The sequence below is a fragment of the Macrosteles quadrilineatus genome, unplaced genomic scaffold (genome assembly GCF_028750875.1).
Source record: "Macrosteles quadrilineatus isolate MER2022 unplaced genomic scaffold, UCM_ALF_1.0 Scaffold_1__1_contigs__length_201487025, whole genome shotgun sequence".
NCBI lineage: Eukaryota > Metazoa > Arthropoda > Insecta > Hemiptera > Cicadellidae > Macrosteles > Macrosteles quadrilineatus.
In genome coordinates this window covers 57,736,437-57,752,183 of record NW_026542594.1, presented here as the reverse complement: position 1 = coordinate 57,752,183, position 15,747 = coordinate 57,736,437, and the positions used below count along the sequence as shown (strand labels likewise).

General features: G+C 36.0%; 1 protein-coding gene across 5 annotated transcripts in view; it reads right to left on the bottom strand.

The window, feature by feature from the left end:
* LOC128983202 (facilitated trehalose transporter Tret1-2 homolog) overlaps positions 1-15,747 on the bottom strand; it is an 86,782-nt gene that overhangs the window by 21,782 nt on the left and 49,253 nt on the right. For all 5 annotated transcript variants that reach the window (XM_054402402.1, XM_054402403.1, XM_054402405.1 and 2 more), the window contains 2 exons: positions 13,457-13,767; positions 11,045-11,203 (listed from right to left, as the gene is read on the bottom strand). In XM_054402402.1, the coding sequence (XP_054258377.1) occupies positions 11,045-11,203; positions 13,457-13,767 (470 nt within the window). The remainder of the gene's footprint in view (positions 1-11,044; positions 11,204-13,456; positions 13,768-15,747) is intronic.

Genomic DNA, 15,747 nt, shown 5'->3' with positions numbered 1-15,747 from the left:
CGGACACATATATATATATATAAATCTATATATATATATATATATATCTATATATATATATATACATATATAAAAATTTGAACGAATGGTGTTTTTGGCCTCTGGGGACATCAAAATGAAAAAGTAAATCGGTCCCGGGCCTAAGTCTTACCATGAGACCTACGGTAATAGCTACTTCCCTATAGGGAAATTCGCTAAAATGGGAAAAAAGACGTTTTATGACACCAGCAAGCTCAAAAATCGAGAAGTAAAGGACCGCTTTACAATAGAACTAAGGAATAGATTCCAGGAGTTACAGCTACATGAGGAGGACACAGAAAGTCAATGGAGAGACATAAGGAATACACTCGCGGAGACATGTGAAGAGTATTTAGGCTTCCAAGATGTAAGGCGTAAAGATTGGATAACAGAGGAATCATGGAATCTCTTGACGGAAAGGCGTCATAGGAAAGCAGTGTTGAATAACAGCCACACAAGAAGACAAAAGGCTGAAGCCCTGAGAGAATACAATGAAGCAAATCGAAGAGTTAAAAGAAGATTGAGACACGATAAGAGGGACTTCATCAACCAGTTGGCAGCAGAAGCTCAAACAGCAGCCGATGTTGGAAACTCCAGAGAATTGTATAAGATCACTAAACAACTTTCAGGGAAACATTTGAGACGGGATAAACCAGTTAAGAATAAGGAGGGGAAAATTCTAACCTCAGAACAAGAACAAATTAGGAGATGGCATGAACACTTTCAAGAAGTCCTGAATATGGCAGGAGGTATAGAAGTGAATGAGAATTACGAAGAAATAGGGAACCAAAGAGTAATCCCTGATCCCAGAATATCAGAAGAACCACCAGGGTTAGAGGAAATAGAGGAGGCAGTACGAGAATTAAAACCCGGAAAAGCGCCCGGCATTGATAACATCCCAGCTGAAGCCTTGAAAGTAGAACCAGTTCTATCAGCCCACATCTTGCATCCTCTTTTGGTCAGTATATGGAATTCAGAAAGAATCCCGGATGAATGGAATAAAGGTGTCTTAATAAAGCTTCCAAAGAAGGGTGATCTCTCCAACTGCAACAATTGGAGGGGTATAACGCTTCTTCCTGTTTGTAGCAAAATCCTTGCTCGAATTATTTTAAATAGAACTAAACAGCCTATAAACGATCAAATTAGAAAGGAACAAGCGGGATTCCGGCAGAACAAATCTACCGTAGATCATGTAAATACATTGAGAATAATCTTGGAGCAATTTTCAGAACACCAAGCTGCATTGTATCTGGTCTTCATTGACTTTGAAAAAGCTTTTGACTCGATCAACAGACAGAAGATGTGGGAAGCAATGAAGGTTTTTGGTGTGCCTCCAAAGGTGATAAGGCTTGTAAAAGCCATGTATGAGAATTACTCCTGCCAAGTGGAGCACTGCAAGTCTTTGTCGGAGCCAATAACCTGTAACTCAGGAGTCAAACAAGGATGTTTGTTGTCACCTATTCTCTTTCTCATGACTTTAGACCTAGTAATGAAGCGTAACAGGGGAATCTAGTGGGGGATCAATTCAAGGCTTGAAGACCTGGATTTTGCTGATGATCTTTGCATTGTGGCCCAAAGCTTCAGAGATATAGAAGCTAAACTAAATGACCTAAGAGTAGAAGGACAGCAGGTGGGCCTGAAAATAAATACCAGAAAAACCAAGGAAATGAGGTTAAATAACCGGAACAACACTCCCCTCAGAACAGGAGAGGATGATATTGAGCGGGCCAATGAATTTTGTTATTTGGGCAGTATGGTGACTGAAGGAGGAGGTGCCGATCGGGACATGGAAAACCGCTTGAATAAAGCAAGAGCTGCTTTTGCCCAGCTGAGGCCAGTTTGGAGGAGCTCTGAAATAAGAATAAAAACTAAACTCAGGATCTTTAACTCAAACGTTAAGTCTGTCCTTCTTTTTGGCTGTGAGACATGGAAGGTGACAAACACGAGCACACGCAAACTGCAGACTTGGGTTAATAAATTTTTACGAACCATTCTCAGGGTGTGGTGGCCTGAAGTCATCTCTAATGAAGATTTGTGGGCCAGAACCAACCAGGTAGTCCAGTCAAGGAATGAGGTGTAGAGTGCGTGAGCAGGTAACTAAGCGATTCCTTCAGAAACTTGTTCAGGGGGCTTAGGGTGTTAACATACCAAAAGTCCTGACTCCTAGGTGGTGAGCCAGGGGGTGGAGAGGGGAAAAAGGGGGGGGAGAAAGGTACGCATTTTGGGTTTTTTGATTATATCTCGAAAACTATCAACTTTTTGTATACTATAGTAAATTATAAAATTGAAGGAGATTAAATTTTCTACAAGAAAAGTATATAATGTGTTTATTTTGGATCAACAGATTACGAGTTATAACTTATTTAATTAATATCTTATTAAAATCTTCTTCCATAAGAAATACATGTAAATTAGTATGCGAAATGGGGCGAATCCTATCCGCCCAAAGGAAATATAAATGATATTCTGGAAATCTTGACAAAATTTCCAGTAATTTGACACTTTAATCATTAAAATTGATCCAAAATTAAGGCGAGGGCGAGGTAACAAAATTTCGAGTTTTGGTGTTCTTTTATTGGAAATATAAAAAAAAACCTTAAATCATCCCATTTTTAAACGCTCACCCTCGCTTTAATTTTTGACAAAATTTCATGATTAAAGTGTCAAACTACTGGAAATTTTGTCAATATTTCCAGAATATCAGTTATATTTCCTTTGGGCGGATAGGATTCGCCCCATTTCGCATACTAATTTACATGTATTTCTTATGGAAGGAGTATTTTAATAAGATATCAATTAAATAAGTTATAACTCGTAATCTGTGAACCAAAATAAACACATTATATACTTTTCTTGTAGAAAATTTAATCTTCTTCAATTTTATAATTTACTATAGTATACAAAAAGTTGATAGTTTTCGAGATATAATCAAAAAACCCAAAATGCGTACCTTTTTCCCCCCCTTTTTCCCCCCTCCACCCCCTGGCTCACCACCTAGGAGTCAGGACTTTTGGTATGTTAACACCCTAAGCCCCCTGAACAAGTTTCTGAAGGAATCGCTTAGTTACCTGCTCACGCACTCTACACCTACTTTTGGATCATTCATTGACTGGACTAAGGAGCATATTGCTATTCAAATAAATAGGAGAAAATGGAGATGGATTGGGCATATTCTTCGGCAACCATAAGATACAGTAGCGAGACAAGCCCTGGAATGGAACCCACAGGGAAATAGAAGAAGAGGGAGACCAAGAACCACGTGGAGGCGGACTGTGGAGAAGGAGTTAAATAGTCAGGGCATGACATGGGCTAGGGCAAAAGAGCCGGCCAACCAAAGGGACCGCTGGAGAGGGTTCGTCGAGGCCCTATGCTCCCCCTAGGAGCGCAAGGAAATAAGTCAAGTAAGTCAAAAGTCACACATCAGTCCTAGCTAATAAACTTAATACAGTCTGTTTTCAGATGTCTGTCCTGTAGCATGTTACTGACCTCAGGACAAGGATGATTGTTTATTGCGCTGTGTTTGTGTCAAACATGTTGTATGGAATAGAGTTCTGGGGTAGCTGCTCAAATGCCGAAACCATTTTCAAAATTCAAAAAAAGATCCTTAGAATTATGACATTTCAAAACCTAGGCGATCCTGTAAATTATTATTTAGAGAATTGAAGATATTAACACTTCCGTCAGTTTATATCCTGCAGACATTAATCTTGATAAAAAAAAAATCTTGAATCTTTTATGAATGAAAACCATAACCATAATTATTTAACACGACATCGAAATGATTTACAACTGCCCATTCATAGACTTACCTCACTTGAAACCCTTCCACAATATCTAGGGAAAAAACTGTATAATAAACTGCCTGATAATATTAAATCATTAGAATCTATTGAAAAATACAAAAAAGAAGTTACCAAATTGCTGCTTAATAAAGGGTATTACAAAGTTAATGATTTTTTAAATTATGTATATATTTGATTTCTTAGCATATTGTATAGTTATTATAGTTTTATGTATTTTAATTGTCCATTACCATTTCACCTGTTTCCCAGCTATGCTGGATCTGTAAAACGTTGTGTGAAAATAAAAGATTTGACTTGACTTGACTATTATTGAAGGGCGCAAAAAATTACAGGGTGCTTATAAATGATTCATCAGGTTTTAACACTTTATATTTAGCCTTAATACTGTACAAATATTGATGAAAACCACATCAATAGAAAGAAAATGTATTAAATGTTTTTTTAGATACTCCTACAAGTGCTCGATGTGGCATCCATTAGCAATGGAACAAGTTTCCAATTGATGTTGTAATTTGGCACATACTCCAGCTAGCATTGAAAGGCTGATTGAATCTATGGCAATGCAAATGCGTTCACGTAGCTCTGAAGATTTTTGGGGCATTGGTGGAATATACACTTTGTTCTTGTTTTATCCCCCCCCCCCCCAAAGAAAAGAAAAAAAAACACCTGCGTAGCACACGCTACAGATGTCAATGATAAACTAGAGTCATAATTAAAATACACAAAAGAAAATTTCTCAAACATTTTCTCATGAATTGTAATAATTTTGAACTAGATGTAAGCAAACCCAAGTAAATGGCAAGAACGAGTATTGAACAATTGATTATAAAACTAGAAGACATGCTCTTTAATCATATGTTAAAATTATCAACGTGGTATAAGAAATAAGTGAGATACAGTAGAACCTCTTTAATCCGAACTAATTGGGACCAGGGGTAGTTCGGACTATTGAATAGTTCGGATTACAGGACATATTGTTGTTTTTACATAACAATAGCTAAAATATGGCTAAAATTGATCAACATTATTTTGGGAAAAGTGAAAAAATGTTTTATAAAGTAAAATACAGTGTTTATTTAATACAGTAGTAAACATGATGAATAAACAGTACTGTAAATTAAATACAGTATACAATAAAGACCTGCTGTACTGTGTGTAGAGTACAGCAATGAGGGGTTCGGATTAGTGGACGTTTGGATTACAGGGGTTCGGATTAAAGAGGTTCTACTGTACATGACATTAAACGTGATGCAATTAATTGATAATAACACATTAGTTCAGTAGGTGAAGGTAATTGTAAACTATCTATTGCATGCACCCCACGTTTTTCGTTTTAAATCGTACAAGTATTAATACTCTCTCAACATATTTATAAATTATTTGTAAATTATTTTCTACTTTTTAGGGCATTTAAAAAAAAAACGTTTTGTTTAAAAAAGTTTTTTATTTATAAATTATTTTATACTTTTTAGTTTTAATGTGTGTGCATGTTAAATCTATTTCAAGCGTCTATATCAGATTAAGACAGAGGCATGTGGGAAATCTAAGGTTTATTTGAGTTTCTTTGCATATAATTATGTATTAGATTGCATGTATGGCCTACCTACTAACTATAAATATATCAATCTATTTGATTTATTGTTTACTTTATAGAATACTAAATAAATAACAAATTACATTATTAAAAAACTAGAGCACCCGTTCGGCTCAATGAGCCGCATTGTATGAAACATAACTCATTGAACTTGAGGCATTTTCTGCTCTTCCAACAAAACTGATTAACTGTTTAACTTGGTCTTAACCTACTGAAAATTACAAACATTAATATTTACTCCCCAAAAGCTAATGAGTTTCTTTTTATAAACAGCTGATTTTGTTTTTTTAATTTGTTCTGTGTATTTCTTATGGGGAAAACCCGACCTTTGAGAGGGTCTCACGCCCTTAAGAGTAGGAATTTTATAATTTTAAAACCTTATTGCAAAAATACATATTGAGACGAATCTTTTGACACCTTAAACGTTGAAATTGGTCCACAAATAAGGGAGGAGTTGCGTTAACAAAAAACGGCTTCACGTATTATATATATAGATAGACTCCTTTATATCTGCAACCAGATTGTTTATCTTTATTTTGAAATGTTTGTTTGTATAAAGAATCTCTTGGGAGCAGAACCGGTACCTCTTAACCTCTGCTTTTTGAACTGTCAAATTTAAGTATTTACAGCTGACTTATTAGTTGATATATTTACATCCTTTCAAAATGTAAACATGAAAAATTTGGAAGCCCATGGGGCGTAGCCCAAGGGAAATATGAAAATTAAATGATATAATATCGCATTGTCATGCATTTGTGAGCTATGTTTCAAATTTCAAGTCTCTAGCTTATCGGTTACATCGTTTAAAATTGATATCAAAATTTGTAGGAAAGCGAGCTAATAAAAACAAGCCCATGGGGCGTAGCCCGAAAGGAAATATGAAAATTAAATGATATAATATTGCAATGTCATCCATTTGTGAGCTATGTTTCAAATTTCAAGTCTCTAGCTCATCGGGAAGTATCAAAATTTGCAAGAAATCGATTTAATAAAAACAAGCCCATGGGGCGTAGCCCAAGGGAAATATGAAAATTAAATTGTATAATATTGCATTGTCTTCCATTTGTGAGATATGTTTCAAGTTTCAAGTCCCTAGCTCATCGGGAAGTTAGTATAAAATCGGTTGCAAAATTTGTAGCGGACAAGAAAGCGACCTAATAAAAACGTTTTAATAATAACAAACAAATAAGTACAGCTGGGGTTTTAACATTAGGTATATGGAAAGTTCCCTTTAGATAGGAATTACGACATTAGGACAATTTATGAAATAATGGATAGTTTTGCGCAAGGTTTCACCTCATGACGAACATTTTAAGTACAGTATATGATTTATGGGGCTGGTGTAACTTGTAGTTTTCTCAAAAGTTCATGGGTACTTTGGGATTTATCTATATCTATAAAAGAACTATGTATGTATGTATGCACCTTATTGACTCCGAAACCGTTTGACATATTCTAATGAAACTTTCAGGCATTATAAGGCATTATTCAAGGATGGTTTATGTGAAGTTTGGTGCAGATCCGTCAAAAGGGCTCCCCCCCAGAGGGTTTTAAGGGGTCCAATGTCAGACTTTTGGAACTACAGGGTGCGGCAGAAAGAACTCCCCTATTAGGAAAGCTAATAAAAACAAAACCAAGTAAGATGTGACATTTGTATTGCTATTTACCAAAAACACACATTATGCCATTTAAAACAATATAAAATTATAGGGCTTTAAATCAAATGTTGTTTTAATCCAATAATGTAAAATTATCGTGTTTTAAATTAAATGTCATTTAAATGGTGGCCTCCAGTGTTAACACATTGGATCAAACGTTCCCGGTAGTTGTCCATTACCTTTCGGGTCATGTCGGGTGAGATGGCTGCAACTTCGTGCCTTATTCTTTCCTTGAGGGCTTCCAAACTTTGAGGGCGGTGTTCGAATACCTTTGACTTTAGATAGCACCACAAAAAAAAGTCACACGGGCTCAAGCCTGGGTGATCGCGGTGGCCATCCAATGTCACCGCACATTGAAATGACATGTCCAGGAAACATTTCCTTGACCTATGTCAATGATTGACACACCATCTTGTTGGAACCATACATTGGCCAGATCAGGAAAGATTTCAGCTAGTTTTGGCTGCAAAAAAGTACGGAGCATCGAACAATAACGATCGCTGTTCACAGTCACAGTCGCACCATTTTCTTCAAAAAAGTACGGCCCAATTATACCCTTGTTAAACACACCGCACCACACTGTAACCTTTGGACTAGGCTATTAGTGGTCGTTGATGAAGTTCATGGGGGTTGTTTTCAGCCCAATACCTACAATTTTGCTTGTTCACCATACCAGAGAGATGGAAATGTGCCTCATCAGAAAAGATCACAACATCTTCATCCTGAATGAGTCGAAGAACATGTTGACACAATGCTGTACGCATATCAAAGTCTCGCTCACTCAGCTCCTGTACCACGACGATCTTGTAGGGAAGCCTCTTCAAATCTTGATGAAGAATTCTTCTGACACTACGATCAGACATTCGTAATGCCGCTACGTGTTTTCTCGTGGAACGTTGAGGGGATTGTTCAACTGAGTACCGAACAGCAGCAACATTTTCTAGGCTGGTAACAGTTCTCAGTCGTCCTTGAGGTTTACGTTTCAGAGCAGAACCAGTCTGTCAAAAATTGGTAACCCAGGAGTAAATAGTTTTTTTATCGGGAACAGGGTCCCGCCGACCAAGCGCGAAGTGAACGCGAAAGACGGGTTGAGTGGTTACAGGCGATCCGCCATTTTGAATGAACTGCTCCACAACAAATGCGCGATGCTGCCCTGACCAAGCTATGGCGTACACTGAAACGGCATGTACGCATCTATTCAACGTCACAACCCCCACCACTCCACATCGCTGCTGCTCGCTATCGCTAGCCTTAGAAATCGGGGAGTTCTTTATGCCGCACCCTGTACAATGTTTACAAATAAATATAGGTAATTTACAAGCAGATGTTTACTTTCACAAACTGTTTTGTAGGCGGAGCCGGTTCTAGGAATTTTTCAGAGTTAAGTGAACACCCTAATCAGCACCACCTAGAATTCCCCCACCCAACCCCCTTGAACATAACTTAACCCTATTTGTGAAATTTTTTCCCAAAAATTTTGGGAAGAACTTTTTTATAAGTTTAGGTTAGAAGAATACTTGCAATAAAATACTTTTTTCAACTACTGTTATTATTCAAAGAAATTCAACATTTTTACACTTTTACTCATCATATACACTTTAGCAAAACCCAAAGTTAAAAATGTATTTCTAAATGTGAAATCAATTTTTACAGGATAACTTGGATACGATATAAGTTTTTTTAAAGCCTATTACAATGAAAAACAGGTGTAGGTAGATGACAAGAGATAAATGTTTAATTGAATACATTAAACATGTAGAAAACATGAAAACCAAATTGAAGTATTACCTTGACAAAATGAATACAGAATGTTCAATTGGTATACAACTCAAGAGTGCAATACAACGTACTGCTCTGCTCTATGATTGGAGAGTGATCATAGGGGAAGAAGGGAGGGGGAAGTTTCTTGTTGTGAAAAGTAGGTAACGATAAACAACTCATCGTTATTTATACATCGTTTATACCAACGATCACATAAGACGTGCATAAGACCAATAGATGGAGCATGTTGGCCGTGACGTGAAGCCAGTATTTTTCACTAATACCATTGACTTTATATCTACATCTGTGTAGATATAAAGTCAATGCTAATACTAACTAAGATGGCGGCTCCCGGCTGTGATGAGTCCTACTAGCGAGCGCAAATTAGTTGATATCAATGATATCTGTGACAATAAGCCTTTGTATTATAAATATTTCTATTACTAACACAATGACCTTCAAAATACGCTATTTTTTTTCTAGCGTTTACCGTTTCTTAGAAAAGGTTAGTTTACATAATTAATAGCAACAACTTTTTGGGCGTAACAAAAATTCTGAAAACCTACAAATATTGATTTATAATATATAGGGTCCAGTATATGTTTGTAGGTACCAGTATCTCTGTGAAAATATCTGGGGTGTCTGTGTGTGTGTGTTCATGCTCAACAACTTTTATTTCAGTAAAATATTTCACTAGAACTTAAATTGTGAAGTGCAGGAACTTTAACTTAGAAAATGAAAATGTGTCAGCTGTTGCTATTTCATTCAATTAATAACTGATAATAAAATGTATAGCTAAATTTAAAAGTTCAAAAAGGCCAATATAATTAACTGTATTAATCACAAGCGCTTTCGGAAACTAGGTTTCCATCGTCAGGCTGTGACCATTATCATGATGTGCTGGATAGTAGTTATTCACAATATTTATCATATTGATAACCATTCAGCCTTTAACTACAGTGGGCTCCTGATTATCCACTAAAATTAATGGCTGAGTGATCATAGATGATGTAAACCTAACCCAAAATGCACAGGAAATATCAATAACAATATCAATAATTTTGAATGTGTAGTTAGTTAAGCTTTAATGCAGTGCTTTTAACTATACTTTACACTTGTCTATTTACAAAACAAATAATATTGGAGGGCCTAAGTATAGGGCTAGTAATGACAAAAATTTAAACATACACAAAATCTTACTTGTCAAATACAGTAAACTCCCTCTTATCCGGACACCTTTTAACCGGACATCGGTTTAATCGGACTACATTCGACGGAAATGACATCTCCTTAACCAGAAAATTGTTATCAGCACATTGGTTTAACTGGACTAGATCGGCAGGAAATGGACGGTACTGAAACGACTGTTCTCTTGGGAAATATTTGAGACCAGTGATTACATGTCTAAATACAATGCTCTCCTAAATTTAAGTCAAATATCACAGTAAATAGTCCGTTTTAACAAGTTTTTGGGGACGTCGGCTTAACCGGAAAACCCGTTATCCGGACTGGCCTCGGTCCCGAGGAGTTCAGATAAGAGGGACTCTACTGCAGTTAGAAAGGATTGACACATCAGTGGTCGAGGAAGTACACAACAGCAAACTGTATAATTGAGATGTCTGCTGCGAGATGCATCCTAGGCATCCTCCATCAGCTGAACATCTTAGTCATTGCTGTATAACGCACATTTGACTTGTATCAATGCCAAGTTTACCACTAGGCCGATAAGGCCATGGCCTAGGGCTGCAAAGGAAAGTGAGCCACAGCGTTTTGTGAAAAAGTTGTAGGCTAGAACATAAATTAATCATATTTTCTACAATAGTTGTTAGTTCAACCGCGACGATTGCAGGTGACAAAAATGATGATCCCGTTATCACAGGAGGTGTTCATGATTTAGCCGTGATTGCAGTGAAATTCTACTTGAGGGGCGGGGGCCGCTCATGTACATTTGGCCTAGTGGGTTTCAAGTACCCTGAATTCGGCAATAACTTGCATTCTTTCATTTAGATTTTATTGCGATCCTGGTTAATTCACAGGGTGGTTAATCCACTTGTAAACAGTCAAGAGTATTATGTGGATTCCTATCAAAGCGTAGATAACTTGCCGATGTATAATTTGTACTCAACCTTTGTTTTAGAAGAATTCCACTGTGTTTGAAAAAAATCCTTAGTGTTATAACAATTTTATTATACCAACACCTAATTCATTACCGAAAGGAAAACGAAGCGAGTTTCTCCCTGAATGTGGCGAGATCGGATATTTTAATCTGAGCTTTCTCCCTGTCTTCTGCATCATCCACCAGTCTCTGTAGCTTGGTCAGTTCAGGACCAGCATCATACTGGTGGTGTGGCCGAGCCCCTCGCAACCACCTGCCAAAACCACAACAAGCAATCATTAGAGCTGTATAATCTTATGTAACAACATCTATGAAATATCACCTATGCTATGAAGCTATTTTTGACCGACAGTATCCTAGAAGTAAAATATCACTATCCTAGAAGTTCAAAAATTGTCTTCATGTCATATGTACCTTTCTCACCTGAGGCCAGCTGTATTTACACCTTAATTTGGTAATCTTTCAAACAAATGTTTACAATAACCTAAAGAATTGTATCCAAAGGTATATGTTTTGTAGAAAACATTTTAATGTTACTAATAGCTTTTCAGTGTTTTGATCAGTAATTTGGTTTTCGCTACACTACTTTAAAATGACCTGTTTTCGTTACGGTACATGTTTATCACCTGCGAAAATTCTTCATTAGGTTGTTTACTACATAAACAGAATGTTTACTATGCGAAAGTAATGTTTACTATCTTTTTTTGATTTTGCCGATGTAAACAAACAAAGATTTGTTATTGTTTTGTCAACTGTTTCAATTTTCAACAACCAAAACTGTACAACCAAAGTAAAACCTTGAACACAACCAAAGCCATAGAAACAATAGTAGAGAATGTTTTGGAAAACTTTGAAAATAAATATTTATCATCTGCAACTTTAATAGTTCTCACACAATCTCTCATGAATTAATTGTAAGCAAATTGAGCAAGTTATGGGTTAGGAATGCTGAACTACAGTTAATATCTTCTCACTAAAGTAACAGAAAAGAAATGGTTGTAAAATATCAAGAACATTCTGATTTCAAAACAATTCAGGTAGGGGTCCCTCAAGGATCGGTTTTGGGTTCTTTCCTATTCATAGTTAGTTGCAGTAAATGACTTTGCCTTCAATATGCCATGTAAAGCACAAAAGCAGTATTATATTATGCTGATGACACCACTCTTCTGAATCAAAGCAATGATTTAAATAGTTTATTAACTGAAGAAAATAATTCAATGATAGCAGCTGAGGGATGGTTTAAAGTTAACTAGAGGACCCATGCTATTCTGCAGCGTTCAAATAAATATAATATCCGAGAAATAATCAAATTTATGATTTCTGATTGAGTAATCAAGTATCTTGAGCTTAACTGATTCAAATGATCAATAACTCAAATTAAAGCCAACAATTTACTGATTATTTTAAGTCGAAAACATATAAAAAACATAAACAATACTGGAGAGATTGATTTTTAATCATAGAAAAACCTTATGAAAAATAGTTTTTATGTTGGTTGATCACCTTGCGTTTGCTTGAAACTCGTCCGATTTGAATAACTAATAGCTTAAATGAAAGCCGGTGTTTCACTTAAGGTCCTTAGACCCAAATATATAGGATTATATAATTATAACTGGTGAAATACATCTTAAATTGAAGTAAGAATTAAAAAATGAATCAAATTATGTTTTTTTGTCAAGTAATACAGTAGGTAAATATATCCTGAAGATTTATGGCAAATATGTGCGTGCATACCTTCAATTTGAGACCTCAATCATGAAAATCGGTCGGGTAGAAGAGCCAAACGAACTCGGCAAAGAAAACACAAATTTAACTCCCATAAGAAATACATGGGGATCAAATTTTTTTTACGTATAAGCCGAGTGGGATTATAGATAAATATATGCCGATGCTTGATGGCAAATCTGTGCGTGCATAGCTTCAATTTGAGACCTCAATCATGAAAATCGGTCTGGTAGAAGAGCCAAACGAACTCGGAAAAGAAAACCCAAATTTTTTAAATATATAAGATGGGTTACTTCGGGTTACTTGTTATTAATAGTTCAACAGAAAACATTGTATTTTTTAAAAATAAATTTATAAATTAAGGCATTAAACCAGTAAAACTATTAGGATTATACCTAGATAGTAGACTTTATTGGGAATCTCTAATAAATCAGTTGTGTAGAGAACTATCTACTAATTTTTTAAATAAACAAATAACTCTATATTTGTTTAGAGCTAGGCTGTAGTTAGGCTGTAGTAAAATTAAAGATAATCTGGTAATCAAATGATAAAGATGGTACCCTCATGAAATTCTGTGCTCGCCAAGCTTCCTGTAGAAACTCATGCTCGTAATGTAAATACCTACTTCTTGGCCAGCATAATATAATATGCCCACAAGAAGTTAGTAAATGCGTGTTTACTCCACTTCTTTCTACCTATGTTTACACTTGAAGCTAAGCTTTAGAATGAATGTTATTAGCAAACTAAATCAAATTAAAAGACAGTGTGTTACTATACTAGCCTGATAGCCATTTCAGCATCCTCAGCCTTCCCCTGGGCCAGCAAGTGAACCGGTGACTCTGGCATCCAGTAGAAGGTGAGGAGAAACACTACAGGGATCACACAGCAGGAGAATGACAGCCAGTAGAGAGAGGACAGAGCACCCACCACATAAGACCACAGGATACCCACACACAACATGAGGTCTAGGTACACACCAACACTGCCTCGCACTCGGTCCTCTGCAATCTCATTGTTGTACAACGGTACAGCGACTGTCACAGCGCCAAATGATAGCCCGTTGATGAAGCGGCCGAGGTAGATTTGTTGAACCTAAAATGTGACAGATTGCTACAGACAGACCGTTTGGATAGTCAAATTGTATAGTTGTTGAAATCTATAATTATCTAGCTATAAGTAGACTCCCTCTTAACCGACCTCGTATTAACAGATAATCGGATTATCCGCCTTCGATCGTGAAATAATACAGTTTGTTTTAACCGACCTTCCTTTGAGAGCAGTTCGGTTTAACCGCCGCCATAGATAAAACATTAGTCTATGCCGCCGCTTTCTAGGAATCTCGGCATTTTCGCTCCCACGCTGGGCGATGAGAATTGAACCATACGCTTATCTCCACAGGATATGACTAAGAATAAGTGTGATCACAAAAAATATAGCAAAGCCTATTGTCAGTTTGTCATCATCATTCGTTATCGTGGCTCGAGCACATCTGATCTGATATGTTATCTGTGCGGCAAATTTATAACATCATAAAGTGCATAAGTGCGTTACGATTTTGAGAACAGATTATCTTATCGCTGGAGTAAACAAACAACGCAACTTGTAGGGAGGGCAGGGAAGGGGGGTTACCAACTCCAAGGTCAAGATAGTTTTTGTGCCTCGCTCGAGCCTACAGTGAGAGGTAATAAACATCCTGTCCCTTCCTTGTAACAACATGGTTACTTGTATCTTTAATTTTGACAAAAGGTTCTGTACTGTATTACGATGGATTTGGAAAGCATCAATTAATACATTACAGCCCTAAAGTTATTAAAATAGGAATTTTATTGACTGTTGCCTAATATTATAATATATTACACTGAAATGCAACAGTTCATAAAATTTTGTATAATTAAATAATATATAAATAGCCTATTACCAGTCAATTAAGCCTAAAAGCCTATTTAAAATATACTATGTTTAAAATCTATTTCAAACACAAGCTAAAGTAAAAATAATTATATATATCCAAACATAATCTCAAAAAGTAATTTACCCAAATTAAATTTCATATACTATAAATTGGCCTAAGTGACTAAAAAGTAACAGTGAACATCAAGATATAGAAGACCTGAATACATTGTTGCTGAAAAACATGTGTTAGGTAACAACTGGATTTCCTCCTTCTTCTACCATGAACTAGCCTGATGAAAGTGTAAAAACTAGTTTGTATGATTTTTATCTATCTATCTATACTATTATAAAGAAGAGGTGGTGTCTGTGTGTGTGTGTGTTTGTATGAGATAATCTCAAAAACTACTGAACCGACTGGTCTCAAATTGCACACAAATGAAGCTACAGCTCTGAGGATACATATAGAACTATTCCCGCTTCGATATTGTCCTAGGGCTCCGCCCCGTGGGCTTTCAAAAATTTGAGGTGAGAGATTTAAAAGTAAATATTGATTGATGGTATCCATGGTTACAAAGAACAAACCTACAAAGTTTGAAAATGTAAACAAGCAGAACTAACTGTCAAATGAATTTTGGTTTCACAATTCCACACAGCTGGTTCAAACATTTATTTAAATACTGCATGAATATTAGAACAGAGAGGGTAGGGATCATATTTAAAATAATGACGTCACTAGCCTGAAAGTAAACATTATTTTACATTAGGTACTAAAATGGAGCTGTCAAACCATATGTTAATGTCATTTCATTATAATAGGATTCTTCCAGTTACATAATTTTTTTATGTTTATACTCAATTATACTGAGTCTGCTCTAATGTTTGTGATATGCTGTAATAATATTTTATAGTGAATATTTCATTGTAAAAAGAAATTATTCATTGATATAGGATATAATTAAGATTCTATAATCATTGCCGTATCAAACTAGGCCCTTATCCTGAGTTTTATGAGAATTATGTTTTAGATTTATTTTTGTGTAAACAGTAATTTAATATCCCTGCTGCAGCAAACCTATAGACTAAGCGAATTTCTATTTGCCTGATTGTCATTTCCCTAAAAGATGTTAGAGAACTACACTATTGACAGGTTTGGAACTATTGTGATAGCTTTTCGTTTAC